This window comes from Podarcis melisellensis (assembly GCF_964234715.1).
Source record: "Podarcis melisellensis genome assembly, chromosome: 3".
Lineage (NCBI taxonomy): Eukaryota > Metazoa > Chordata > Lepidosauria > Squamata > Lacertidae > Podarcis > Podarcis melisellensis.
This window is the reverse complement of record NC_138530.1, coordinates 84,727,663-84,755,348: the sequence shown is the minus strand read 5'-3', so window position 1 is coordinate 84,755,348 and position 27,686 is coordinate 84,727,663. Positions and strand designations below refer to the sequence as shown.

Here is a 27,686-nt window from a genome sequence, read left to right as displayed (position 1 = left end):
CTTAAAGGCAAATAAAATTAATTTATGTGGCCAGTAATCATAGCATCGTAGATTGGCTTCTGGCAGTGAGGGTCAGAACAAGTTACAAGCTTTTTAATAATATGAACTGCAAATCTGCATTCTGATGGAGTGAAACAATTGCTGGTAATTATCATAGTTGAATACATTTACAGAGAACAACAGCAGTATATATAGCTTATATAAGGAGATGGGAGAGGGCTGGATTTTTTTTATCACTAAACATGCATGTTCAGTATTCATTCTCTGTTCTCCAAAAGAATGTGTAACCAATGAAGGCAAGACAAAAGAATTTCCATGTTTACCAGAGCAGAGGCCCATAAAATATGCTGTCCAGGCTGCTTAACAGTCCATAAAATGTTTTGAACAGCCAGTGTAATCCTAAGAAATCCATGCTTCTAGCCCTTATAGTTTGACAGTGTCTTGGCTGGTGGGGTGGGGAGGGAGAAAGTTCTAATATTTAATCTATATCTCAGCCTATCCACAAGTCCCCATCTCCAAAAGAATCTTTAGTCATCTATCAACAGAAAATTGCCTACCACTCTGGTATGGGGCCAAAGTGCTCTAAGAAAGCCACACAAATACCTGCTGGAACTTTTAAGCATAACATCATTTTCAAGTGGGGAAAAAGTTAAGTTGTCCTCTCATATTTTTTTTGCAGTTCCTCTGCAGCATACGTTGTCTCAATTTCTAGAATAATATGCAGTGGGGAGGGAGGAGAGTTGTATGGCTTTATAGACGAATACCTAAAGACCTTCAGCTGCCAATAAGCAGCCTGTCCATCCTTTATTCCTCCAGAAGCTGTGGCTTTTCCAGCAGTGGTGATTTATATGGCTTTCAACTTACCACTGAGACAAGGATCTTGAAAAATTAAGTTAAAGTATTCCTTCATTTTCTCCACTGAGGTTGAAAAATACTTCTTTTTGTAACCATCTTTTCAGCTTTTATGGAAGTAAATTATCTATTAATTCTACATAATACCATCAAAGGTAGTCCAACTAGAAAGATTTCCTTGCTTATTGATTCTCTTTTTGGTTCTCTGTAGAGTTATTACAGTTTAACTGCATCCATTAGAATATATTTGAAAAGCGTTCATAGTGAAATTCATAGGCTGCATTGCCTAGCTGTTCTGGTGTGTTATTAATACAGTCCAATGAATGCATGACATTTTTCTAACACTTTGCTCCTTAATGTCTGTGGGTCAGAGAAGGCTCTGAGAATGACTTTTGTTATCCAGGATGTGTTGTGAAATCATTAATTCCCATGTTGGACACTGCAAAACAAATAACTGCTCAAGCCTGCTTGGCACATCTTATATTGATCAATTGCCTGCTTTTGTGCTAGCCTAGAAAGAAACAAGGAAAGAAAACTGGATGCTGCTATTTCCTCCTTCTTTTTGATGATTTATAAATAAAATAATGACAGCATAACCATTTATGGATGGAATTAAATGAGCAAGAGGTGATGAAACAACAAAAATGGATTGAGGAATGTTAAGCCTGTAGTTAGGAAAAGTATATGGGTCTATCTTTAAAATCATGCAGACCCAGCTGTGTGGATTTATTTAGATATTTTAAAACATTATTTTAAGCTCTTCACTTAATGGTCTTAATATGGTGGTATTTCCAGAAGTGCATGGATATATTGTGGTTTTGTGGCATATTGCTGTAACTGCATCAGTAATTGAGTCTGTGGGAAAGAATATCAAGAAGGCCAAGATGCTGGTCATTGGAACATAGGTAGAGTTCTATCCCAGCATAGTTCAGACAGGATGCTGGACTGGATGAGATGACAGCCATTTAATACATTTTCATTAACTCAAGGGCCACACTGGTTTACATTAACTACCCAGCAGCATCTCCTAGATGGTAGCCCTTCTAGGAGAAGGAAAACTGATCCTAAACCTCTGCTGCTTTGTGAGATATCTTCAGTAGAAGAAAAAAGCAAAGGTGTAAATCCTATACAAATCTGGAGTGGAGCCCCTATGATGGTTGGATGGTGCATTGTACGCCTCCTCCTACTGCAGCCAAGCTGGTGCCAAACATACTGCTCTGCTTTCCTTTGGATCACATCAGTGGGGTCTTCTCGTCTAGGCATCCAGGGAGATCCATACTCACTGGCTAGGCTTGCATTCTGGGGCGGTCACTTTGATGCTGCTAACACAGCGGTTTGACTTCACCCCGGAGGCACAGTTCATTGTCTCTTGAGACAGACAGATGCCAACATTCTGATATGATGCTTTGAAGATAAATCTGATCATGTGCCCCAGAATTAGTAGATGCTTGCATTGATGGACACTAATGTGTATGTAGCAGATTTATGATTAGATTAATTAATTAATTAAATTGCTAGGCTGAGTCTTTTGCAGGAAGATGAGAAAAAAGATGAGAAAACTCAAATGGTTTTATAAGGGACTGACTTATGTCTTAACATAGATGCATAAATAAGAATGTATGGTGCATAATGTAAGATGAATGTGTTTCCTACTCAAAGCAACAGCTTTGGTCACCTAGGGCAAATAGCTATTAGTTTTATTCCAGTGGGTTTTTAAATTGTGCATTTATACTTTTAAGTTATTTTTAGTCTTATTGTATCTCCTGTATACCACTTAGAGATGACTGATTAAGCAGTATACAAATCATCAAAATAAAAAACAAAATAGTTTGTCCCATATGTAAAGACTTCCATTGTAAGTGGACATATGTGATGCCAGTATATTTTAAGATATACCTGAGTTTATATATTGCTGTAATTTGGATATGGGCAAATCACTGGGGTTGTTCATACACAAGTTAGTTTATGTACTTTAACTTTCAGCTCGTTTTCATTAAATAGTAGTGTTCTCTGCCTATTTTAATGTATTCTTAATCTGTACAGATAAGCAATAAACTAAGTAAATCAAGGCAAGAAAAATGTAAGTGAACAATAGCTAAGTAGAATTTGGAACAAGGAATGTAGCTAATGAAAACTTGGAGAATAGGTGGGTTCAATTCTATAAGGAAAATGTTCCTTTTAAAACACTTTAGCATCCAGTAAATACAGTGGTACCTTGGGTTAAGAACTTCATTCGTTCTAGAGGTCCATTCTTAACCTGAAACTGTTCTTAACCTGAAGCACCACTTTAGCTAATGGGGCCTCCCGCTGCCACTGCGCTGCCGGAGCACAATTTCTGTTCTCATCCAGAAGCAAAGTTCTTAACCCAAGGTGCTATTTCTGGGTTAGCGGAGTCTGTAACCTGAAGCGTATGTAACCCGAGGTACCACTGTCCTGTCCCAAACCTTGGTCAAGGATGGCTTCCTTGAAGAAGGGGGAAATATTTTTCTTCCACAGTGGAGTGGATATTTTCCTCTTTCCTGGTAAGCAGTTTTATGTATCACTCAATCTCTTAACTTGAGAAAACATAGGCTTGTACATAATGCCAAACAAATTATTTTCTTTTTATTGCTAGTTATGTAGAACCTGGGACGCGGGTGGCTCTGTGGGTATCACCTCAGCGCCTAGGACTTGCCGATCGCATGGTCGGCGGTTTGAATCCCCGCGGCGGGGTGAGCTCCCTTCGTTCGGTCCCAGCTCCTGCTCACCTAGCAGTTCGAAAGCACCCTTAAGTGCAAGTAGATAAATAGGTACCGCTTTATAGCGGGAAGGTAAACAGCGTTTCTGTGTGCTGCTCTGGTGCCGGTTCACCAGAGCAGCTTCGTCACGCTGGCCACGTGACCCGGAAGTGTCTGCGAATAGCGCTGGCTCCCGGCCTCTAGAGTGAGATGAGCGCACAACCCTAGAGACTGTCAAGACTGGCCTGTATGGGCAGGGGTACCTTTACCTATGTAGAACCTAGTCGAGAACCTAGAGCACAACTTAGATAATGGTTCATGTTTATTGACAGCTGATGCAGTCATTTGTATTTAGGGCTGTTTCTAAAAAGGAACCCAAAGGATTTGTATTGCTTCTTTAAGCAGCATTTATATTCATGAAGGTCACTCACCCAAACACATAATTAGCAATAAAAAGAAGCGCCTGCTCCTTTAGAGAAGAACCCCATCCAGCCACAGCAGGCAATTGGCCAGGCTTCTGGTCATGGGAGTGATCTACCCACAAAATCTCAAATCTTCGGAGGATATAATCTCAGTTGATTGGTTCTCGTTTACTCCACCACTGCATTCAAGAACTGCTTCAGTGCTTGCACTGCCTCTCCTGATTCAGATATTATGGAGAAATAAAGAAATGTTAACTGACAAGGTTGCACTAGTACTATACATTTATATATTTTGTTAACAAAAAGGGCTGAAAGGTGTGTTGAACAGCTTTTTCAGATGAGAAGCTTCAGCATGAGTAATAGCTTTTTTTAAATGCATGCTTATTGAAGTAAGTGGTATGAAAAGGGCATATGAGCTGTCAGAGAAAAATATCTGCAGGCCCATTGAAGATTTATAGAAAATTGCTAACATTACTTTCTTGCCTTAAGGGAGTTCTCAAATGTTTAGGCAATCATTTATAAACATTATTGCCATCAGTGCAATAAAGGGGGAATGAATCCAGTTACTTTTCTATATAAACATAGTTTGTTCTTAATGAGAGTAGAAGAAGGTTTTGTTCAATAATTTGGGAAGCCTTAAATTAGTTCCAAACTTAGTAGAAATCAACCTTAAATATTTTAAAGAAAGCTTTTTGCAGTAGCACATTAGAAGACGAACTTATTAGAAGAGTTCTTATTAGAGGCAAAATGTTTAAAGCAAATCAGACATCAAATGAGCATCTAAATTTTGACTTTGAATTTGGTAAACTACATTCTGTCACTTCCTGGCTGTTTCTAAAGTGACTATTATTATTTCTTAAATGCCAGTGAAAAATAATCATAACTTTAAAGGTAAAGGGACCCCTGACCGTTAGGTCCAGTTGTGGACGACTCTGGGGGTGCGGCGCTCATTTCGCTTTACTGGCCGAGGGAGCTGACATACAACTTCCGGGTCATGTGGCCAGCATGACTAAGCTGCTTCTGGCAAACCAGAGCAGTGCACTGAAACGCCATCTACCTTCTTACTGGAGCAGTACCTATTTATCTACTTGCACTTTGTGCTTTCGAGCTGCTAGGTTGGCAGGAGCTGGGACTGAGCAACGGGAGCTCACTCCGTCGCTGGGATTCGAACCGCCAACCTTCTGATCAGCAAGCCCTAGGCTCTGTGGTTTAGACCACAGCGCCACCCGTGTCCTTACTAATCGTAACTTTAGAGAATACTTAATTTGTACTTGGATATGAGAACTTTCAGTACTGGAATGAAGCTTAATCCAGGCAAGGCAAAGGTACTAATGATCAGTAGAAATGCTGCCTTGGCATTGGAAGTAAAACTTGTTCTGGACAGGGTTGTGTCCCAGTAGAGTTTAGACTGGTCTCTTTTGTTTTTTAGGTGTGAGGCTAAGACATGTTCATTTCACCAAACTTTTAGTCTTAATAACTATGGAGTTTTTTGCTTTCTTTTGTTTTAATGGTCTTAGGCTCTTAATGCTCTCCATTTTAAAATATATTGAGATTTTACTGTTAGTAAAAGAGAGTAGGGAACAGTATAATCATATAAGCGGCTTACAGTTACTGAAGCATACCATTTTATGTTACTCAGCCCAGCACTCAAATTGGTTGAAAATCACTGCGATTTCAGCTCAAATTTAGCACCATTTCACCAAGTGAAACCAGCCATTTTATTTGTAGCTCTTTGTAGCACTCCTCCCCCTCCCTCTTTCTCTCGCTGAATATTTAGCGTTAGGTTAGTCTGGAAAATTTTAGAAAAGGTGTGTTTTTTAATGGCCAGTTTTACTGTTTTGCTTCCACTACAGACTTCTGCTTGCACATTAGAATTTCCCCCTCTCCTCTCCTCTCCTCTCCCCAAAGCTTCCCATGTACCATCCACAAGGTTGAGGAACCCTCTGGATAAGTTTTTGGGGCCATGCAGGGAGAGGAGAGGAAGGGTAAATCCAATTGCATGAGCAGAAAGCCACTCGTGCTGTATTGGATACAACCCTTGAGTTCCACACACATTTGGGGGCTGCCACTGCTGAATAACGCACAGTCGCTCTACCTGCTCTGTACTGTTGTTGATACCAAAGCTAATAAAAGAAAGGTTCTGATAGCCTTAACTTAACTTTACTGTAAAATTGATTTTCTGCAGAGGTTTGGGATATAGACTGCCCTATGTGATAGAAGGCGCGGTGGATTACATTCAAGTTGTCTAAAGGTTCATTTGAAATAATCTGGACATTATCTGGTCTTAAGTATAATATTTTTACACCTTAAATCTTACTTTTTCACTGTGAAGGCTGTATTGGATCAATGAACTCTTGCGAGCAGCTTTAAATGTCTCCTGTGGTGCTGGCAGCAAGGACATGTTGAACTTAGAAGAGCAATTATCACAGGGAGCAGTATGTGGCTTGACTACATTATGTTGTTCTACTGACAATTGGTATTTTTCTATTCTCTGGAAGAATTGCAATGGCAAGTTCTATAATGCTTTTGTTCTCCAGCTGCCATGATCAGTTCCATATTGTGTGATAATCATATCCTAGTAAATTAATCCTTGGAGTTGTATAAACCCAGCCAAGTATATACAACTATATTAATTGGCAATATTATTATTCTAGGTTTATTAAGGTTCAAACTAAGCAGGGCTCCCTGCCCCCATTTAATTAACATGTTATTATAGTAGGACTTTTTCTTGTTGCAGTAAAATATAATAGTATTGTGTGGCATGGCATATTTTTTTTTAAAAAAAATACTAAATTCGTAAGCATACCATTTAACAGATTTGCTTAAGACTTTTCATCAAACTAGGTTTTACACCCTTCTTCCTCTCAACTTGGTTCATTGAATGGGTGCAATGGTTGATCTGTTTCAAGCTCCAAATCGATAATTTCATTTACTTAATATAATTTCTTAATTGTCATATTGATGCTTCAGTTGAAGGAGCACTGTGTTTGAGGTGGTTTGAATATTTTCCTTAAGATCTTAGATATGTAATGTCCATTCACACATGTAACAACATAGTGCTTGTGATAAATAAAGCCACTTGTCTGTAAGAATATGAAAATTGTCCCAAGCTTCTTTTCAGTATTTTTATCCATTTCCTGTAATCTGACTGGAATGCACTGTAATATCATCGTTTAAAATCTTCCTTGGAGGCCCTGTTTCACATGCCCTTTCTCACTGAAGTATGGTTGGTGGTGATAATGGTAATGCCTTCTTAAGAGTGCTGCCAAATTTATCAAACCCTTCCCTGTCACTTACGGCAGTTACCCAAGGTGGTGGCATTCGTTTGCTCTTCAAAGTACTATAACTGGCTTAATTTTGCTCCTGCTGTTGATGTTTCAGATGTCTGGAGGTGTTGCTGCCAGTTTTAATTATACTGCCTGGACTGTTGCTTTTAATGTATTATTTTAGCGATTGTTGGGTGCCTTGTAGATTTTTTTTTTAAAAAGGCAGCACATAAGCATTCTAATAATAGCAGTTGCTTCATCTACAGCCACCCCATGCTTCCTAAAGGGTTTTGCTTTACCACTGCAGTGTTCAGGCTTTCAGTTTAATATAATGTAGATATGGATTATGGTAAATATTAATTTTCAAAAATATAAATTCTCAAAAATACATAATTTACTCTGGCCTTTGCAGGAAGTTGTATATGTGTTTTTGACTTCTTGAAACTGATCTCCACTGATTGGTTTAATTGAATTTACTCTGATTATAACTTTATTATTTTTTTAAAAGATGGATTTTTAAATTTTGTTGTAAGTTTTATTGGTTTTATATTGTATACCACCATGTGACATTTGGATGAAGGACACTTTAGAAATAAAGTAATTATAATTATTAATAATATGCTGAAGATGAAGCAAAACTGTCATCATCCACCCCCGCCCTGGAATTTTTAAAACTGCAGTTGTATTTGCGGTGTTTGAACTACGGTGGCTATGGTGAAGTATCTCTTAATGTTGCAGTCAGCACAAAATGGCAGTGCATATGTGAACCCATACTAGTTACCTGTTCAATAGGATAGCAGTTGACACATGCAACTTAACAAGGTGGTTTCGTTTGCCTTGTACTATATACTTCAGGGCAAGATAGGCAAAGCAATCCCCACCATGTGCTGTCGGACTACAATTCCCATCTGCCCCAGCCAGTATGACTCATAGTTAGGGATGATAGTAGTTCAACAACATCTGGAGAGCAACACATTAGCCAATCCTTTTGTTCTGCCCTGGCTGTGTTGGCGCTTAACCATGTGGTTTCCACAATAGAGCATTGTACAAGATAAAACTTACTTATTTAGAGCATTAATCCTCCCCCACTCAAATCCCTAGATGAATAATAATATGTAAATGAATCTAATATTTTGAAATAGAAACTTAATATAGTTTATAGTAAAATATATTGCTAAGCTATTCAGTTCAAGTTCACATGGTGAACCTTCTTTATATAAAAAGGTCCTGCATAATTCACACAAGGTGCTTTAGCTCTAGACCTCTGGGGAAAGGATATGTTAATTTCATTAGGAAACACTGTGAAATGTATTATTTTATGAATTTACACCTCACCTTTCATTGTAAAATCGTTTCCTGGGCAGGTTACAGAAACCACACTATAAAAACAATAAAATCAACAGATAATTTTAACATTATAATAAATAAAGAGAATAATAAAAGGATTAAAACAATTCCATCCAGCTGGAAAGATTTTTAAAATTAAATGGCTGGGGAAATAAACCAAAGTGTCTTTTCCTTGTGCCACAATAAGTGGAATGTTCAATAATAACCATCATTTGTGGTGTTCATCCTGCCTGAGATAACGCATCAGTATGATTTTTCTGTAGATTAATGTGTTATTTATCATTATTACTTTTATATCCCAGTCCTCCTCCAAGTAATTCAGAGCAGTGTTTGTGGTTTCTGTCCCCACATTTTATCTTCACTACAACTTTTTAGCAAAGCTAGGCTGAGGAATGATAACTATCCCAGGGATAGCTGGTGAGCTTAATGGCAGAGCTGAGTGGGGATTTTAGTCTTTGTTCTTTTTGTCCTAGTTTGACAGTTTAATCTTTACTTCTGTGTTGTATGTGTACAAGTGTAACACGTGACAATAGTTGTTTAGTGGTGAAGTGTGTGAGCTGTGGGCCAGGAGGTCCCCAGTTCAAGTTATGTTTCAGCTGTGAATGTGCTAGGTAGCTTTAGGCAAACAACTCTTCTCAACTCTCCATCTGCATTAGGAGGAGAATAATAGGAAGGCTGTTATAAGGATTGTTGCAATAATGTATGTGTAGTATTTTGATTACTTGGAAATGTGCCATTATAACACTAGCTCAAACACTGCAACGAAACATTATATTTTGCCATACTTTTCGCCAAACCACCTCCTGTACATGCTAGTGACACTAATTTTAAAAATAAGAAGTTCAAATGAAATGTGAGATTGGATGAGGTCAGTTATTCATTATATTTTGGTTTCTATAAGAATCTTAATTATCTTTTCCTTTTCTTACAAAATAAAGCTTCCAAAGAAAGAGGATCAACAACTGGAACTTAAAGCAAGTCCTAAGAAAGTTCCAGAATCCACTGTCGATCTCTTGGGACTTGGTAAGTAGTTAATTCTTTGTTTTGCATTGCAGAAAAATGGCAAGACCTATGCTGCAATAATTAAAGGGGTTTCCCCCCCCCCCCACATGCTGGAAAACATTGTTGGTTAATCTGTAAATGGTGTTGTAGTCTGCTAATTTACTTAGAGAGAAAAACTGAAGCAGATCTGTGCCGTCTACTAAACTATAAGTAATGAGCTCCTTAGGGAGTGAGAAGCTATCAAAGTGATCTTCAAAGGACTGTGAGCTCAAGCTTTTTTTAAAAAAAGCTGTTGTTTAAAAATAGTCTTGTTTTATTGAACTACAAACCTTTCTAATATCCAAGTGAACCTTGTATAGGTTCTGTTGTATGCCCCCATCCTAAATATCCATGCAACTAATTTTGCCTGCCCTTTGTAATTAGATTTCTTAAATGGCAGCTCCCTCCCAATTAATTGCAGTGGTACAGTGCTTCAGGATGAGACCAGAAATCGCGTGGTGGTGGCACAGCAGCAGCGGGAGGCCCCATTAGCTAAAGGGGTACCTCAAGTTAAGAACAGTTTCAGGTTAAGAACAGACTCCAGAACGAATTAAGTTCTTAACCTGAGGTACCACTGTATTTTTGAAATTATTGAATTTAAGTAGCTAGTTGTGAGGTGAGATGGCATGTGTTTTTAAGAAAATAATAAAAACAGAATCCCTTGGCAAAATCATGCTTCTAGGAACTTGTGCAAGGTGACAGTTTTCTTCTTATGGAATGTCCAGAGTTTCTCCTATCTTACCATATTCAAAACACTTTATAATTAATTCCTTCATGATAAACTGCTCAAAGTCCCAGACGTTGCCCAACATTTTCAGAAGTCTAGCGTAACCTAAATCCTATCATTCCCAAGACAGCTCTTCAATGTGGAGCCTAATCAGAAACAATTCTGCCTGAGTACTTACTTAATCCAAACCTGTTTACATATTCTTCCTTCACTTTTATTTTGTTTGAATGGTACTCCAGTGCTGCTGTGTATTCAGTCATTTCTGTGCAGGTTTACTGTTGAATTAGGGATTATCCCCTTTTTTCACTACATTTGGGCTTTGCTTAAATTTTTATCTTGAAAAAGCAACTGTTTACATGTCAAATGCTTGCTTTTGTTCAAACTAGTCTAGCATTCATGGGATATTATTGTTTAGAGTAGCTCAGACCAAGTTTTACCAGTCTGAATAACCTCTGTTAGCTTGCCATATCTTAATTGTGTAACTAATGCCTCTTCTAGTGTAGGAGCTTAGAGTCTTGAGTCCTGTGATAGACAGAAGTATGAAATACCACAGGAGAAAGCAAGTGACAATAAAGGTGGCTAAGATTGCATATTTTTATTGAGCCAGCACATTGATGGAAATGTACAAAACAAGTTTCAAACATTTCTGGCTGGGCTGCACCAAGAGGATAGATTAGCCTGTTTCATTTCAACAAGTCTGATGCATTTTAAGTACAGTACAGCCTTACCTTGATTGTCGAACGGAATCCGTTCCGGAAGTCTGTTCGACTTCCGAAAACGTTAGAAAACCAAGCCGCAGCTTCCGATTGGCTGCAGGAATCAAAAGCACTTAATCGAAAGCCGCAGAAGCCGCGTCGAATGTTCAGCTTCCACAGAACATTTGCAAACTGGAACACTCACTTCTGGGGTTGTGGCGTTCGGGAGCCAAAACAGACGAGTACCAAGGTGTTCAACAACCAAGGTACGGCTGTAGTTTGACTCAAGAATCCTGTTCCTCTAAAACACTTTCTGTAAATAAACTTCCGGTTGAACTAATAATATAACATGGTTAAATGGCTTCTGCAAACATACAAATAAATCTTAATAAGTTTATATAATATAGCAGTTTTGGAGGAGAAGTTAGTATCTCAGAAATGTGGCTCTTCTGTCCAAATCCAGTTGATCCAACAGCTTATGCCCCATCTTTACTACACAATGAAAGCACTATCATACCACTTTAAACAGTCAAGGTTCCATCCAAGGAATCCTAAGAACTGTTGTTTGTTAAGGGGGCTGATTCCCCTCCCAGAGCTTCAGTTTGCAGTTGAGGATTGATCATGGCAGTTATGGAATTTAAACAGCTCCTAATCCCTTAGCAGTTCAGGGAAGCAGTCCTCGCTTGTTGGTTAGGCTTTTCTGCCTTATTCTGAAGAGCAGCAACTTACTCCCCTTGTGCCTGTGCACAGCAAAGGCATCACTTACCTGTTACTGGTACTCTTTGCCATCCTTGCCTGTCTGCACTTCCTCTTCTGCTGTGGATCATTACGAGAAGTGTATTCATGCATTACAAGTACAAGAAGCTGCTGCATTGTTAGAATTTTGGCCTTGTTGCATCAGTATATAAATATCACCTCAGTGGCTGAAGAACTCCAGGGGAGTTCTGTTTTATTGCACGGGTGTGAATAGATGGACCATAAACCCCGGGTACAGGTAAATTACGTTCTCTTGAGTACTAACGGCCTTACATTCTAAGAGGATAGTTATAAATATAGCATGTTTAACAATGTGTTTCATAGTTAGGTGCTTTGCCAGAATGATTGTGGTGGTCTCCCTGTGCAGAACTACACACCTTGCCAACTGCTAAGTCATGCACCTCAGTGAACAGTGCATCTTGGTTCTTTTCCAACTCAGCATCCTTTTTAAAATATAACTACAGACAAATAATTGTCATTTCATTATGAATATATAAAAATCAGTGAAATGATAGATCTGTAGTGGTGACCCTCGGGGTCCCTTTCAACTCTACAATTCTATGATTCGAAGAATAGCAGACCTGGGTTTACCAATTTGCAGATAACTCCCTTTCTTTTACTTTCTAAAAATGGCACACCTTATATTGTGAGATGTTTTGCAACGCTGCAGAATGTTCAAGTATTAGCTTTTCCATCATGTTGAAAGGTTGCATTTGCAAAAAGAAGCAAAACTCGTTTGCCATTTGATGCATCATTTACCAGTTAGATGTACTACACAAAAAACAAGAGATGAGTATGGATGGTTGCACATGTTGAAGTAACCATCACAGTGTATTAGCATTAAAATGGATAGTCCCAACCTTTCTGTGGGGGCATAAGTAAATTACTATGCTCTTTCACTTCAAATTTATCCTAAGAATGATGGAAGATAAGGAAGATGCTTATTGAAAACAAGTGAAATATGTAACCTTATTAACCTTCAATTACAAGAAGAGCAGAAAGCAGTTCAATAGATATTAGAATATGACTGCTAATCAAATAAGCTAGCAAGCCATTTCAGAGGATGCCTATCATGCTTAGTGTCATTTACCCACCTCGGAAACAATACCTTGCCTGGAAGCTTTCTGGATAAGCAATATATCCCTTGAGATTTTTTGGTGCAGCTTATTCTCCTCTGCAATTCTGGGAATGCAGCATTAATAATAAAGAAGTTCTCTGGGCAGTTTACATAGACAGTAAAATACAGAAGAGAATTTACAATAAAACCCTTTAAAACTGAATAATAAATCGCAAAGCCCAGGTTTTTGTTTTTTTAAAAAACAGACAGCTAAAATCATTATAAAACACAGCAGCTAGAGCTATATGTAGCAAGGGAGAGTTTGGTGCAGAAACCGAAGCAGCTGCTAGGTTATCTCCAATACCCTGTACTCATAAGGTATAAGTAGGTTCAGGTATCTGTAGATGTGTCGTCCCTGACTTTGTCTCTTGAAACCTTTTTAGGTTTCCCCCCCCCCAAACATCTGCTATTACTCATATTGTAGTGAACTGCAAGGTAAAGCCTAGATTACTTTCTCCCTGTAGTAAAATAAAGTGAGGAGCAAGTGGTAGATTGTGTATGTCTGTGTGTGTGTCCAAGACACACTTACCGGATTGAGATTTTGACTTCGTATGTAACTTCTGAACAGGCTTCTTGTCAGGTGTACATTTTATAAATTTATAGATTTGCAGGTGTTCAGCAAAAACATGTTTCCCGAATGGCTTACAGAAATTAAAATGGAAAGGGGGAAAAAACCCTTCTACCCCTGATTACTCATACTCATAGTTGCCCGAACTTGTTTTGAAAACCAGGTTTTGGTTTAGCTTTAATTTTGCCATCTTTAAGTTATTTTCCTTGCTAGAACTAGAAAAGGTTAGGAGTAAGATGAATAGGTATGCTTCTGTATTGTAATGACTATATAAAAATTCCTTGCATGATCTTACTATCTTATCTCTTTATCCTTAGCTTTAGCAACTCCAAAATATAAAGCATTCTGAGAAAGAAATGTGTTTTCATTAAGGATCACCAGTTAGAAATGGATGGCCAAAATGATGATGATGATGGTTCTGCTCCAGAACATAAGAATTGGGAAACCAAAAATATATTCAAAGATTATTCTGGAGCTGGCTAGATGCTTGATTTCTGCCTTGAGTATCCCTTCGCTAAATATGATTAGCAGCACCTGTGGTCACTTCTTATGCCACTATTCACAGAATGTGACAAAAGGAAGCTGTCAGATCTTGTGCCAACCCAAAAGCTTTATTTTCCTCAGAGGAAGCATTGGGAAGGTAGCTTGTTAGTACTTGATAAAGAATTGCTGTTATTGTGGAGGCTATGCTTGAAATATAAAAAAATACCAGCGTTAAGGAAATTGTTGTGGTTTGTACAGCTGTGATACATTTACCTCCTCCCCTCAAATTCCATGTTATCAGTAGGTGTTAATCTTTATGGGTTAATAAGTATATAAATTGTGGCACATTTACAGTTGCTATGGGAACCAGAACTCTGATTGCCTGACTTCAGTGTAGAATCCCTAGTGTACAGTTGCAATAGTGCTTTTGCATTTACTTTCATAACAAGAGAAGAATGAAGTGAGCAAAAATACCCCAGTGACTGCTGAAATGTGCTGTTCATTTGCCACTGAAGGGCTTGTTCATTGAGAACGAAAATATATTACAAAGGCTCTACTCTATATATGTTGAAATACTTGACTCAAATAATGTGGAGATACAAAATAGGATGTGTATAGTATCCTTCTAGGCCACCTATCTAGAAACTGCAGACTTTGTCCTCTATTCTCCATTGTAGACTAGGCATCTGTTAAGCAGTATGTACTTGTGGTTCTTTGGGCACCCTGGATACTATTTTTGGACTTCAGAATAATGGCGTTAATAAAGAGCTGTACTATGTCATATTGCAGCTACACAAACTTAAAAATTAAGTGCACACACAATGGAAGATACTTTTATCGATTCAGATGGAGGGCAGGGAAGCCTTGATGGTAGGTCATAAACCTGAGTTAATCAAGAAAAATAGTTTCAGAATGTATCAGACAGTGCTGGTCTGATTTGAAGGAAGATGTTGAGAATGTGAAGAAGTTTAAACTTTGTAGCTCTTTTCCCTTTTCAATAAGTATAGCCTTTCCTTTGAAGATACTGGGAATAATGTTGTAAGGAAGAAAGAGATCTTTCTTCCATTGTCGTTAATGAGAGGGAGGCGTGCAAGGAGGTTCTTTGGCTGTAAGAATAGCTTAGCAGTTGAACAATGGCTGAGAGAGACTGCAGGGTCTTTTATCTGTCGCAGCAATGTATTTGTTGGCTTGAGTTATAAGCTATGAATCCTGACTCAAGAACTTACAACCTATGTTATCTTTTCCAGACTTAAAATTTATATAGCCAATTATTGCAGTGCTTATGTCCAAAGGGTTTGGTTACTTATGAGAAGGATTTCTATTTTAAAAGTTACAGTGCTGGTAACCAACAGTGCTTTAGGCAGCTTGTAGAAATGTGTAATTCTGTTAAACCAGCTTAGATGCCATTAGGTTGGCCTCAGGCTGTGTTTTAATGCGTTCAGATTTTGCTAATTACGTTGGCATGTTGTAGCTTTTAAATTACGACGAGCTGGCAGAATACTAGAGGAGCCTGGATTCAGTGCTATGAATGCTTGGGTATTTCTACCAACACAGGATACCTTTAAGCAACGGCTTGCTTTGTACATACTTTGCAATTATCAAAAAATTGGTTTAACGTTTTTCCTTTTAAAACACTGTCATTTAAGATGGCCCTGCCGATTCCTCTGTTACAAATGGAAGCATCACAACTCCTGCTGCTGTATTGAATGATGACCTGGATATATTTGGCCCAATGATCTCTAACCCATTGCCAGCCACTTCTATACCTCCTGCTCAGGTAAGCAGCAAAATTTAGCATGCCTAGCCCTTTTTAAAATTTCTTGTTGATTGAGATGTTTACATTAGAAATGACAAGCCTACCTAAAAATATAAAGATGACTTGTATCAGCTGTCCCGTTAAAATCACTTTCATCTTCTTACTAGAGAGATTGGCAGGCAGTGAAACTTGCGTTGGTTATAGACACACAATTTATAAACCCACGCCCGGTGTTAGCGTAAGAAAGAAGTTATTCACATTTGAAACAGCAGTGGGAAAAGAAACTGGCCATAGGAAAGCCAGTGTTATGTAGCCCCTCAATTTAAGAAGAGAGCTCAATTTTACTCATGCATTCCATATTTTATTGCACTTCAGCAGCTGGCCTCATCAATAGCATGCTATTAATATGAGTACCAATACCTTGCGTAATTTCTTTCCAAACATTATAGTATGAGGCATCTTGTAGCTCACTAAGTACTATAATATCTCTGTGGAGAGGGAAGCTAATATTTAGTCTTAGGGTGGTGTTTTTTTATAAGGTTTAGATACATTTTCTAGTTCGGTCTGTCTGGGCTGTTCAACCATTACAGCTATCATTCATCTTTTATGTTTAGAGGTATTATGCTTCAGACTTCCATAGCTCTGGGATGAGCATCATTGATATAAATAACCAACCTTTCATGTTTATGAACATCCCTGGGGGATTTAACAAGGCTTTGCCTGGAGCACAATGCTGAGTGGAGTCCAGTGACCTGATTAGAAATATGCATAATAGTATAAAGGCACAACATATCATCTATTAAGACTTGGTGTTAACTCTCTCAGTTGCTTCCAGTCTAGTGATAACTAGATGGTTTCAACAGAGGCTCACTGTTAAGAGGCTCATTAAGGTTTAGTGGCACATTTTGGCAATGAAAATTCTTTCCGTTTAAAGTGTTAGTCCAGCTGATCTCTTAATGGTTTTGTAGATTTATTGATCAATGACTCTGGCATGGTTCTAATCTGCATTTTTAATTGTTTGTGATTAGTGAACTGAAAAGTGGGAGTGGTCAGGTGTGCTGCCCATGTCTCCTTTTTGTTATTTAATTAAGGGTGTTTATTTTCCTTTTGTGATATTATTATCACATCTTTAGCCCACATTTCCTCCCAAGCATCTCATACATGGTTCTCACACTTCCTATTTTATTCTCACAAGAGCCTTGTGAAGTAGAGTTGAGTAGTTTGAGACAGTGGCTAGCCCAGGGTCACCCAGTGAGCTTCAAAGATGAGTGGGGATTTGAACCCAGGCCCTAGTCCAGGGTTGAGCTTTTTTTTTTTTTTAAAGGATTTCACCCCAGGACATATACTGCCAAGGGTGCCGGATTAAGTCGACTGACAGGCCAGATTAGGTCCCTAAAACAGACTTTGGACATCCCTGCCCTAGTCCAACACACTAACCATGCATCACTGTTGTTCTGTCTTCTTGATGTTGTCTCATTAAAAACTGAAAGCTCTTCAGGGTAACAGCTTAATTCCTTTTTCCGTGATATTCATGGTCTTCCTGTTCACTGCTTGCTCTTTCTTATGCTAACTCATTTTGTGCATGTAATGCTTTCTGTTACTGTGCTCTGAGACTTAAGTTCCTTACCTTATCTTTACAAAGAACAGAACAAAACACTTTGAGTGGAATTCAGCAAAGTACTAAGATTTTTCCATCAGGCAAGGAGAAATGCTCTTGCTGATGGAACTACCTCCCCTCTGCTTGCCCTAGACACTGAGGTTTCTCCAAAGTTGAATTTAGGGAGGCAGGGCAAAGGGGGGGGGAGAGCCCCATTGCATTAACAGGAGTCCTTCCGATAGCAGAACAAGTTAGTTAAATCCAGCCCCATGACATTTTTTTAAAGTAATTTTTCCATCAACTACTTTCCATTTTTAGGAAGGTGAAGTGCTATCTAAGTGATATATGACCTTGCCTTGTTCTCTTCTCCTTTTCTGTTCTTTCTGTGCCCCATTCTCTTGCAAATGGGCAGATTGTAGCCCTTCAAGCATGGACTTCTCTTTCTCCTTTTGCTATGTAGTGCTCAGGTTATTTTAGATACTCTTACATATGACAAGTGAAAAATTTGAACTTGTTCCAGTACTAGAGCAGACTCTTGTGGCACATGAAAGGTTAACAACTTTTATTATGGCATAAACTTTTGTGGACTGTAGACGGCTTCCTCAAATATTAATCAGATATATCAGATGACTTGAAGGTGTGAAACCACTTCAGACAAGAGCACTTTTGTATATTTTGAATCACTGCACAATCATAATTTTTCAGTTGTGAGTGGTGAGACTTTAGAAATTTGCCTGGAAAGAGCTTTCCAGCAGTAGGAGTTTTTCACTTACATTATACTAGTCCTGAGTCCACCCATAGCAATAGTCTTTTCCCCTTCCAATGAAACTGGATATGAATAGCTCTTTTCTGTATGAGGGCCCAAATTGGGTAGAGGGTGAGCATTCATCCCACCACCTGTTACCCATGCATGCCACCCATGGCTGTTGTTCCACCCTCTCTATGTGCTGAGCCCCAGGGAGAAAGCATTTTGGAACTCCCTCCCCTCTGTGATATGGTGGGCACCTACTCTTTTTTTTAAAAAAGTGGTAGTTGCCAGCTGATGACCTTGTTATTCGTCCAAACATTTATTGGAATCTGATCCCAGTATTGAATTTTTAGTTGGCTGGTTCTGACCTGCGTACCTTGATTTTAGCAAGTGTATTGTGAATTTGGAACTTATTTAAGCTACAGCTCTGAAATCACTGTATAATGAAAAGTCAGTAAGAAATGTTCAAAATTAAATAGATAAATGAGCAAAGTAGCATACACGATTTCCCCACAGGCTTGGGATAGCAGCTGGGCCAACATCACCAGGAGATTTGAACCTGGGTCTCCTGGGTCCTAGGTTGACACATTAACCATGCTACCTCCTGTTTCTGGTTGGTTGATTAGTTACTTGCATTTCTTTTCAGAGGTGCCATTCTTACAGACATACTAAGATTTATGGAAGAGATGCTTTTCTTCATGGTTCACTGAGGTCATAAAAAATGTGAGAATTTCTAGTTTCTAAAGGTGCAGTTCTTCCTTACAAAGACTACTGAACCATTCAAGCTGTGACCTTTATGCACTGTGCGGAACACGGGGCAATACAAAATTTATCCTTTTGTGGTTCTGCTTTTAAAACACAGTTGAAGCCTTTAAGAATCTAAGCTTCACAAACCACTTGAGATCTTTTTCAAAAATCTTGTTCTTAAGCAGTGACCCTAAAATTAAAACTGGCAGCTTCCAAAACTTACCTTACGCAGTTCTCGTAACCTTGCCTTGAATTAGTTGAAAGTAATAGATCTATGACAGTAGTTCTGCTCAGTATTTCTTATCATACGAAATTGCTTCATCTGATCACTACTTTCTTTAGATTACTTGAGAAAAATTATAAGCAAACCAAAATGAAGTTTATCTGATGGTGTTTTCTCCTGGAAAAGTGTTTGCATGTAATGCAGCCAAGCAAATACCTTACTTGCAGTTTGTACAATGTTACATGGAGGCAACTAAGAAGTAAAGGAGAATAAACCCACCAAGAATCTGGGACTAGAATAGAGATGATGAACAGTTGTAATAGGTGTATGTATGCATCACAAGTAGAACAAATTCTGCAAGAGACAATCTTTGTGCAATTTCTTTGTAAGCTTTTTATTTAAAAACAGATGGACAGATAATGAAATCTTCATACTGTGTGTATGTTTATGTTGGCAAATATTTGCTATGTATACAGTGGTGCTGCACCGCATAAACTATGAAACAGAAGCATGTATGTGCATCTTCAAACAACTGTGTGTACACATCTGATGATCCTGGGCCAGTCAAGGTTCCCAGATGTGCATATATACATGTGGAAGACATAAATTTTACATGCTAGCCGTAGGTAATAAATTTGCTGTATAAAAACGTGTAGCTGTTGTACTTTTGTTCATGTTGCGTAAACTTCTGGATTATTTGTCATGATATACGGTATGTCATTGTAACTTGCACAAAGGAAACATTGGTAAATAATTAGTATTGTGTTATACATATGCAAGCATTTGTTCGTTAGTGGGGTTTTTTGCAACGTTAGGACATTTTCCTTTACAGTACTTACAAATTTTGGGGATGCTTGTAATTGGAAAGTTTGGTTACTAATACAATAACTAAATTTTTGCATTCTGTATGAAAACACATGGCCCTTTAGCTAATGTATTTGGTGATAATGGTTTTCAGTAATCTCATTTGACTTTCTTCCCAGACTGCTTCCACTAACACTGCAGCTGCTACCTTATCTGCTGCATCTGGAGATCTTGATCTGTTCACTGAACAAACAAAATCAGAAGAGTCAGCAAAGAAACTGCTCTCCAAAGACTCCATCCTGTCATTGTATGGCACAGGTACTATTCCGCAGCAAAATGCTCCAGGTAATTGGTTTTCAAATTTATTTCTAAATGTCTTAATTAAAAGTTGTGCCTAGAACACATGGTTGGGGCTCTCACGCTCCCTCCCTGCAGCAAAAAGTGTGTATTAGTGATAAGTGGGATTTATTTCCCCCTTTTTATCATTAAAAAACTAACATCAAGCAGGAGGCCTAAAGAAGGAAATTATTCAAAACTGAGCATTGTAATTTGAAGGCTACAGCTATTCACAGAAAAGGTTAGGAGTCAATTTGGAGAAGAGGAGGCTTCCATTCAGAGGAGGGATCTTCTTGGTGCTGTTCTTCTCGCTGCTTCCTTTATACTTCTTTGCCCCTGAGTAGCTACTCCTCATGATCTTCAGTATGCTCACAATCATTAATGGTTTTATCAGGGTTACTATTATTGTTATTACTGTTATAGAAACATATCTGCCTGGGCTGGTCTCTGCTATTGAAAAGGCTCTGGGGCTGCATTCCAGGAAGCTTTGACTGCAATTTAAGGTCTCCTTCTCTGAAATGCTGTTGGAAACAGGGGGCGGGGGGGAATGAGTATAAGAAGTAAATGGCTTGAGTTGGAAAGTAAAAGACTGTGGAGGGGTGTGTAAAGTTGGATTTGAGGGCAAAAATAAGAAGGAAAGGTGGAAGAGAAAATTACCCTCTAAACCCAGAGGTGGGGAACCTGATCTGGCCAGAGGGCCAAATTCTTATCCCCCCTTACCCTTGTGGACAGAGCCACCCTCCTGTCCAAGTGATCAGCAGGCTTGGTCACCACCTATTCGTTGATGGGCAGTGACTTCATGCCTGCTTTCTGCACAAGTCAGCCTGCAGACTGGAGTTTCCCCACTCTTGCTGTAAGCCTAAACCAGAAACCATAACAAATCCCATAATCCACCTTAGGGTCTTTCCCAGGTCTCAGGAGAGTAGCAGTCATCAGATTCTGTCATTGCCCAGTTCTTGGTTTCTCTTTAGGAGCTGCTGTTCATGGGGTAAAGCCAGGCGGGTGGAGCAGGAGCAAAGGAGTAGCTTGCCAGTGCCTTGCCTCTGCAGGTAGTCCAGAGTGTCGTGGGGTGAGGGAGCTATCCTAGCTTGTAAGAGAATAGAGGAGGAGCAAAAGGTGGCAGCAGCTTCAGGGAAAGCCTGCTTCCTATCTCCTTCAGTGACACAACCACAAGATCACCAGGCCTAACTTTAGCTACTACTGACAACTAGGTGTTTGGATTTTTGCACCCATGCTTCTTGTTATACCCCAGCCACCTTAAATGTCTAAGGATTGTGGGTTTGTCATTAAATAGATTCCTTGGCAACATTCATTGAGCCACACGTAGATCTTAACACTATTTGTACACTGTCTTGAAGGGATAATTGAGCCCTCAAAGGTAGTCTACAAATCAGGAAATGAAATTAAGAATGATTTAAGTAAAGTAGCTACTGGATATCAGTTTTGTTTTTTGCCTGACGTAACGGAAGTTTGGTTGGCACATTTAGCAAAAGCAGGTTTTGTTTTTAGAACTTAAAACTTTGCTGACATAATGGAATTTACTCCTTTCCTCTTCCATTTTGCCTAATACAGGTGTATTCATGGGACCACAACCTATTCCCTTTACTGCACAACCACCAGCTCATTTTCAAGGTTTTCCAGCCATGGGAGTGCCTGTACCTGTATCTGTACCTGCAGCCCCTGCAATGATGGGAACCATGATGGGGCAATCGGTGCCTGTCATAGGACAGAACACAGGCATGATGGTGGGCATGGGAATACCTAATGGTTTTTCTGTCACTACACAAACTGCTGGTTTGGGACTTCCTCAAAACGTTGGACCCCAAGGACCAATGGTGGGGCATGTAGCCCCGCCACAGAAATATGGTATACAGCAAAATCAGCAAGCCCAGTGGAACCTTTCTCAGGTGAGAATGAATATACATTTTTCTCCTCATGGGGGGAGGGTGCTACAGAGAGGAGCAACTTCTTAGGATTAAAACCTGGTTATGCATATAATGTCAATAGAATTTATAATAATAATAGTAATAATAATAATAGTAGTAGTAGTAGTAAAACCAGTTATGCAGGAGGTGCTGTGATACTGATTGCTAGGGAACTATTGCTGCAGTTATGAGAAATTAATTACACCAGCAGGACTGTAAATTCTGCCATATTGTATTTGTTTTCAAGATTGCTTTTTGGCGTTATTATCCACTTTAAACAATTTGTTAGACGGGTACAAGAATGGCTTGGTAATTTTGGTGCATTACTCCTTAATTCAGAATACTAGACACTAGACAACTTTGTGTATCATGTTCAGCAAAACTATGGGTGTGCTGTGGCTTAGCAGGATGGTGCCAATATACAGGCTCCCAGGGAGCAGCTCTTGGCTGCTTTGCTCTTGGCTCCACCCTGCTGTTTTTTATTCCTGTTGGATAGCAGAGCTATCCAAGCTGTAGCTTAGCGAGGGTGGGGAAATGCTGTGGCCCAACAGGCTAGATCTTTATAACCCAGCAGGCCAACTTTGGCAGGTGGGAAGTCTCCCTACCTGTCAACATTCAAAAGGTACAGTGGTGCCTCGCAAGACGAAATTAATTCGTTCCACAAGTTTTTTCTTCTTGCGAGTTTTTCGTCTTGCGAAGCACGGTTTCCCATAGGAATGCATTGAAAATCAATGCGTTCCTATGGAGACCGCTTGCCGTGCGGAGAAGGGCTTTTCTCCCCACCGCAAGCCTTCAGGACAGGTACGGGAACAGAGGGGAAGGCGCGCAGCGCTTCTCCTCTGTTCCCGGGGCTTGCGGTGGGAGGAGGGTTTTTCCTCCCCACCGCCAACATTCAGAACAGCATTCTGAATGTTGGCGGTGGGAAGGAAAACCCTCCTCCCACCGCAAGTCTTCAGGACAGCCATCCGAAGGCTGGCGCGGGGAGAAGGTCTCTCCGCCCCATCGCCAGCCTTCGGAGGAGGTCCGAGGACAGTGGGGAAGACGCACTGCGCTTCCCCGCTGTCCTGGAGATTTTCCTATGGGCTTTCGTCTTGCGAAGGAAGCCCATAGGGAAATTAGTTTTGCGAAGCGCCTCCAAAACGGAAAACCACTGTACTGTGTTTCCCAACCAGGTGGTGGTTGGGAAATTTGGAAGTACCGCACAAAGTGCTTTTGCAAGCCCTATGCTTAGCATTTGAGAAGCACAACACTTTCCCAATGCCCTGAAAGCTGCAGGCATAGCAGGTCATCCAGCCCCCTGGCTTAGTGCATCATTTGAACCTGCTCTTGTGGTTAGTCTCTACCCTCCCTAACCATGAGCCAAGGTTTTCACTGGCATGTATGAATGAGCCCATGGTGTCACTGTACTTTGTGTGTATGTATGGTACAATATATTAGCTAACATTTTAAAAGTACTGTTCTTTCTAAATATCCTATCAATGATGTAGTATAACCATCTAACCTTTATTCAGGTGTTGGAAATCCTGGGGAAATAAACATGCAGTGAGGAAGGGTGACTAGCTGTCCCCACCTCAGTCTCTTGTCAACTTCCAACTTGAAAAAAGCAACTGTCGGGGAGAGGGTTTTTTTGTAATTGTGGGTCAGAGCTTCCACAGATGCAAAAGGCTTCCCACTGAAGACAGTAGCCTTCACAAGGTGGAAGAGGGCCAGACAGGGTGGAGCCGTTTCCGGATGCTTCTAATCTCTAAAATTGGAATGTAGATTTGTTGTGAGAATGGTGTGAGAGCAGCTTCTACACTCGTAACAGCAGGAAGAAATTCTTTGGGTAAGGTTGTTTTTCATGCCCATTGCTGCTGTCAGCATGGAAAGTTGCCGTTAAACTATCCAACCACATTACTGCTTTTTGTTTTACTGGACTAACAATGCATCGGGTCAAATAGAAGCAGCTTTCACACCACTCTGGTAACCACTGCATTGACCTTTATTCTCCTTGATAAGACTTCTTTGTAGAAAAGACACCCTTTAAAATTCTCTACAGCGCAAATATGCTTCATGTATACAGTGGTGCCTCGCAAGACAAAATTAATTCGTTCCGCAAATTTTTTCATCTTGCGAGTTTTTCGTCTTGCGAAGCACGGTTTCCCATAGGAATGCATTAAAAATAAATTAATGTGTTCCTATGGAGACCGCTTGCCAGGCTGGTGGTGCGGAGAAGGGCTTTTCTCCCCACCGCAAGCCTTCAGCACAGGTACGGGAACAGAGGGGAAGGCGCACAGCGCTTCTCCTCTGTTCCTGGGGCTTGTGGTGGGAGGAGGGTTTTTCCTCCCCATCGCCAACATTCAGAACAGCATTCTGAATGTTGGCGGTGGAAAGGAAAACCCTCCTCCCGCCGCCAGCCTTCGGAGGAGCCTTCCAAAGCCTGGCGGGGGGAGGAGGGCTCTCCGCCCCATCGCCAGCCTTCGGAGGAGCCTTCCGAAGCCTGGCAGGGGGAGGAGGGCTCTCCGCCCCATCGCCAGCCTTCGGAGGAGGTCTGAGAACAGTGGGGAAGACGCACTGTGCTTCCCCGCTGTCCCTGGAGATTTCCCTATGGGCTTTCGTCTTGCGACGGAAGCCCATAGGGAAATTCGTTTTGCGAAGCGCCTCCGAAACGGAAAACCCTTTCGTCTAGCGGGTTTTCCGTCTTGCGAGGCGTTCGTCTTGCGGGGCACCACTGTATTATCTAAAAGTCAGAAATGGTATACTATTTATTTATTTGCCATATTTCTACATTACCCTTCATCCACCAGGCTACCTGGATGGTTTACAGTATTCACGTTAAAACAGCAATAAGACCAGTCATAGGACAGTGATAAAATAAAACTAAACTTACTGTTGAAAAGGACATATTGAAAGATACCTGTTTATGTAACAGAGGTGCAGGTATACAAATGACCCTCCCTGAGACAAGGTGGTGTCTGCGTTTTCAAATAAAGCTTGAGTCTGTCATACTGAAAGTTCAAACAGCATCTGAACCCCTGTATACTAACTAGAACCATGTTTGCATTTCACAGATGAATCAGCAAATGGCTGGAATGAATCTGTCTAGTTCCAGCAATGTGATGGGCTTTGCAGGCCAGCCCCCAAATACAGTGGCAGGATGGACTGGAACTTCCTCAGGCCAGACTCTCAGCACACAACTCTGGAAATGAACACTGCAATAGAAGTTTCATCTAGATCAGAGACTTGACATTCCATGCTCAAATACATCTAGTTTTCTTGGTCTGCCCACATACATTGCCCACCCTCACCCCCTTCAATCTCACAGTTCTTCATAGTAAGACATAATCTTAACCAACCGTGTTGTGGTCTGTATTGACTTAAATTTTGATGTAGTGAAAAGCAGGTTGGGAACACCTCTCATCAGCAGCTTTTTCATTCCACAGTACATTTGATTTCATGAATGATACATTTTCAAAAGAGCTTCGTGACCAACTACATACTCAAAATTATTTTATCAGTTCTAGAACCAACGTTTGCATATAAGGGAAATAGATATCATGTAAGTACTATCTCTAATATGTAAACCCCACCCCACAAATTGCCCAGTAATCCTGTAGAAGGTACTGTATGAACAAATGTTAAATCATATAAATAAGTGTACATGTATCACTGAAACTTTTTTCCTTGTGTAAAATTGATTTTGTCCCATTATTCATGCCACTGTGATATTTTACTGCGACGTGCTGAACAGATAAGATGGTTAGTGAAAGAGAGATAAACCTGGATGTCACTGTCGCCTCATCAGTTTTCTTAAGAGTTGCCTGTGACAAAATGAGTAAATTTGGCTTAAAAGGTATGTACAGAGGGCTAATCTAAAGTATATTGCACAGCATATATACAGGGTAACTCACTCCTCAATTGTACATTTACTTTTATTTTCTACAGCTGTATCCAGGTTTATGCCAGTAACTGTGTTTACATTTTATGGTGCCTCGTATCAATAAGCTGTTGCTTCCCTCTATTAAAGAAATCCATAAACAACATGTGATTTTTTTTTTCATTCTATAAAGACCTCTTTTATCTACTGTTCTTCAAAAGCAAAGCTGTTTAATTCAGGAACAATAAACTTTAAACATAATAATCTGGAAGCTGCTATTTATAAATGAATTGGAAATTTTGCATTTGTTTAGATCAGTCACTCTTTTAGTGTTCCGCTGCATTTCGTTGAACATCTTGTGTAAGAACAATCTAAGATCTGGATAAAGTACTAAAACAGATTTTTTTAAAAAATCCAAACACATGCAAAACAAGTGAAGAGAAATCACAGCCATCTGATGAGTCTTAACTGATACCGGTAAAGTAAGTTGTTGCACAAAAGCAAGCTGCTGTTTGAATGTTTAGCTGTTTCAAGGATGCAACCATTAATTTTGTTATGTCCCATTTTATGCTTACGTATCATACTTCAATTTTGACACTGTCCAGGTGATACTTTGGCTCATTAGATAGATTTACCTTTTCAGTTCTCGTGTGCCATACAAGAACCTGAAAAAAAAAGTTTAGGATCAACAATTAGTTCTGGATAATCCCCTATAGGAGAGGTTTCTGTATTAAAACAGCAAAACTAATACCTTTGTGCAGTTGTTGGCTTTTGGTTCCAGCTCTTCCACTGTGGTGATCTGTCTGAGAAAATCAGATTCCTGCATTCCTGGTTGGGATCCATGGCGTCTGAATATCGCTTTAGGGTTGGATAATATCACCTGAAGGCTCACAGCAAACCCTTCATAAATCAAGATATTGTTAAATCATTAAAACCAAAGTTCATTTGATTTACCTTTAAAAATATTTTTTCCCTTTTTCTTCTTGCTAATCTGTATTTTGTAAACAAAACCCTAAGGGTGTTACACCGCATCATGCAGAAGGATATAATTTCACTCCTGTGGTTGCCTCACAATTTATGCAGCATATATCTCAGGATATAAGCTGCTTTTTCTCATTTGGAAAAGTAGCTCTGCTTCTCTGTATCTGTTTATACTTTTTCTTTGAATGTGAACAGTGACCTTTAATGCAAGTTATTGGAATTTACAAGTGTTGAAAAGCCTGCCTGGTGTGAAAAATGAGATTTAAAAGCAACAGACAGCACATTTGTAACTAGCTGAAAATTAAATTCTGATGTGAATGTAGTTGTTAATGAGAAGGCAAAATAAAATTGGCTTAGTGAATTTCACATGCAAATTAGTATGTCATTGATACTACTAGAAGTGATATCCGTTCATGATGAGTGTAACACCTATACTAATGCAGCCATAATCACCATTTTTAAAAAATGCTCTGAAGAGAAAGTGGTAGAAAAACAAATCCTTATGTAGTACACTATTTAGCGAACCCTTAATGTGGAGGTGTAGATGTCAAAGGACTGCTATTACTGGTGACATAATTTCTAGCATATAGCAAGACTTTCTAAAACTAGAATACTTGCTGCTGCTTGTATCATTCATTTCTCTCATATATATGAAATTAGGCCAATTGTCACAATTGAGTCCACTGAATGCAGCAACTGGGTGATTCAATTTTCAGTTTAGC

The 27,686-nt window shown here is 39.6% G+C and overlaps 2 protein-coding genes across 9 annotated transcripts in view; one reads left to right on the top strand and one right to left on the bottom strand.

The window, feature by feature from the left end:
• Positions 1 to 26,147, top strand: part of SMAP1 (small ArfGAP 1) — a 71,356-nt gene extending 45,209 nt beyond the window's left edge. For all 3 annotated transcript variants that reach the window (XM_081904911.1, XM_081904909.1, XM_081904910.1), the window contains 5 exons: positions 9,543 to 9,627; positions 15,638 to 15,768; positions 20,046 to 20,211; positions 21,775 to 22,109; positions 25,178 to 26,147. In XM_081904911.1, the coding sequence (XP_081761037.1) occupies positions 9,543 to 9,627; positions 15,638 to 15,768; positions 20,046 to 20,211; positions 21,775 to 22,109; positions 25,178 to 25,315 (855 nt within the window). In that variant the 3' untranslated portion in view covers positions 25,316 to 26,147. The remainder of the gene's footprint in view (positions 1 to 9,542; positions 9,628 to 15,637; positions 15,769 to 20,045; positions 20,212 to 21,774; positions 22,110 to 25,177) is intronic.
• Positions 26,021 to 27,686, bottom strand: part of B3GAT2 (beta-1,3-glucuronyltransferase 2) — a 211,392-nt gene continuing 209,726 nt past the window's right edge. For all 6 annotated transcript variants that reach the window (XM_081904931.1, XM_081904929.1, XM_081904932.1 and 3 more), the window contains 2 exons: positions 26,735 to 26,883; positions 26,021 to 26,648 (listed from right to left, as the gene is read on the bottom strand). In XM_081904931.1, the coding sequence (XP_081761057.1) occupies positions 26,562 to 26,648; positions 26,735 to 26,883 (236 nt within the window). In that variant the 3' untranslated portion in view covers positions 26,021 to 26,561. The remainder of the gene's footprint in view (positions 26,649 to 26,734; positions 26,884 to 27,686) is intronic.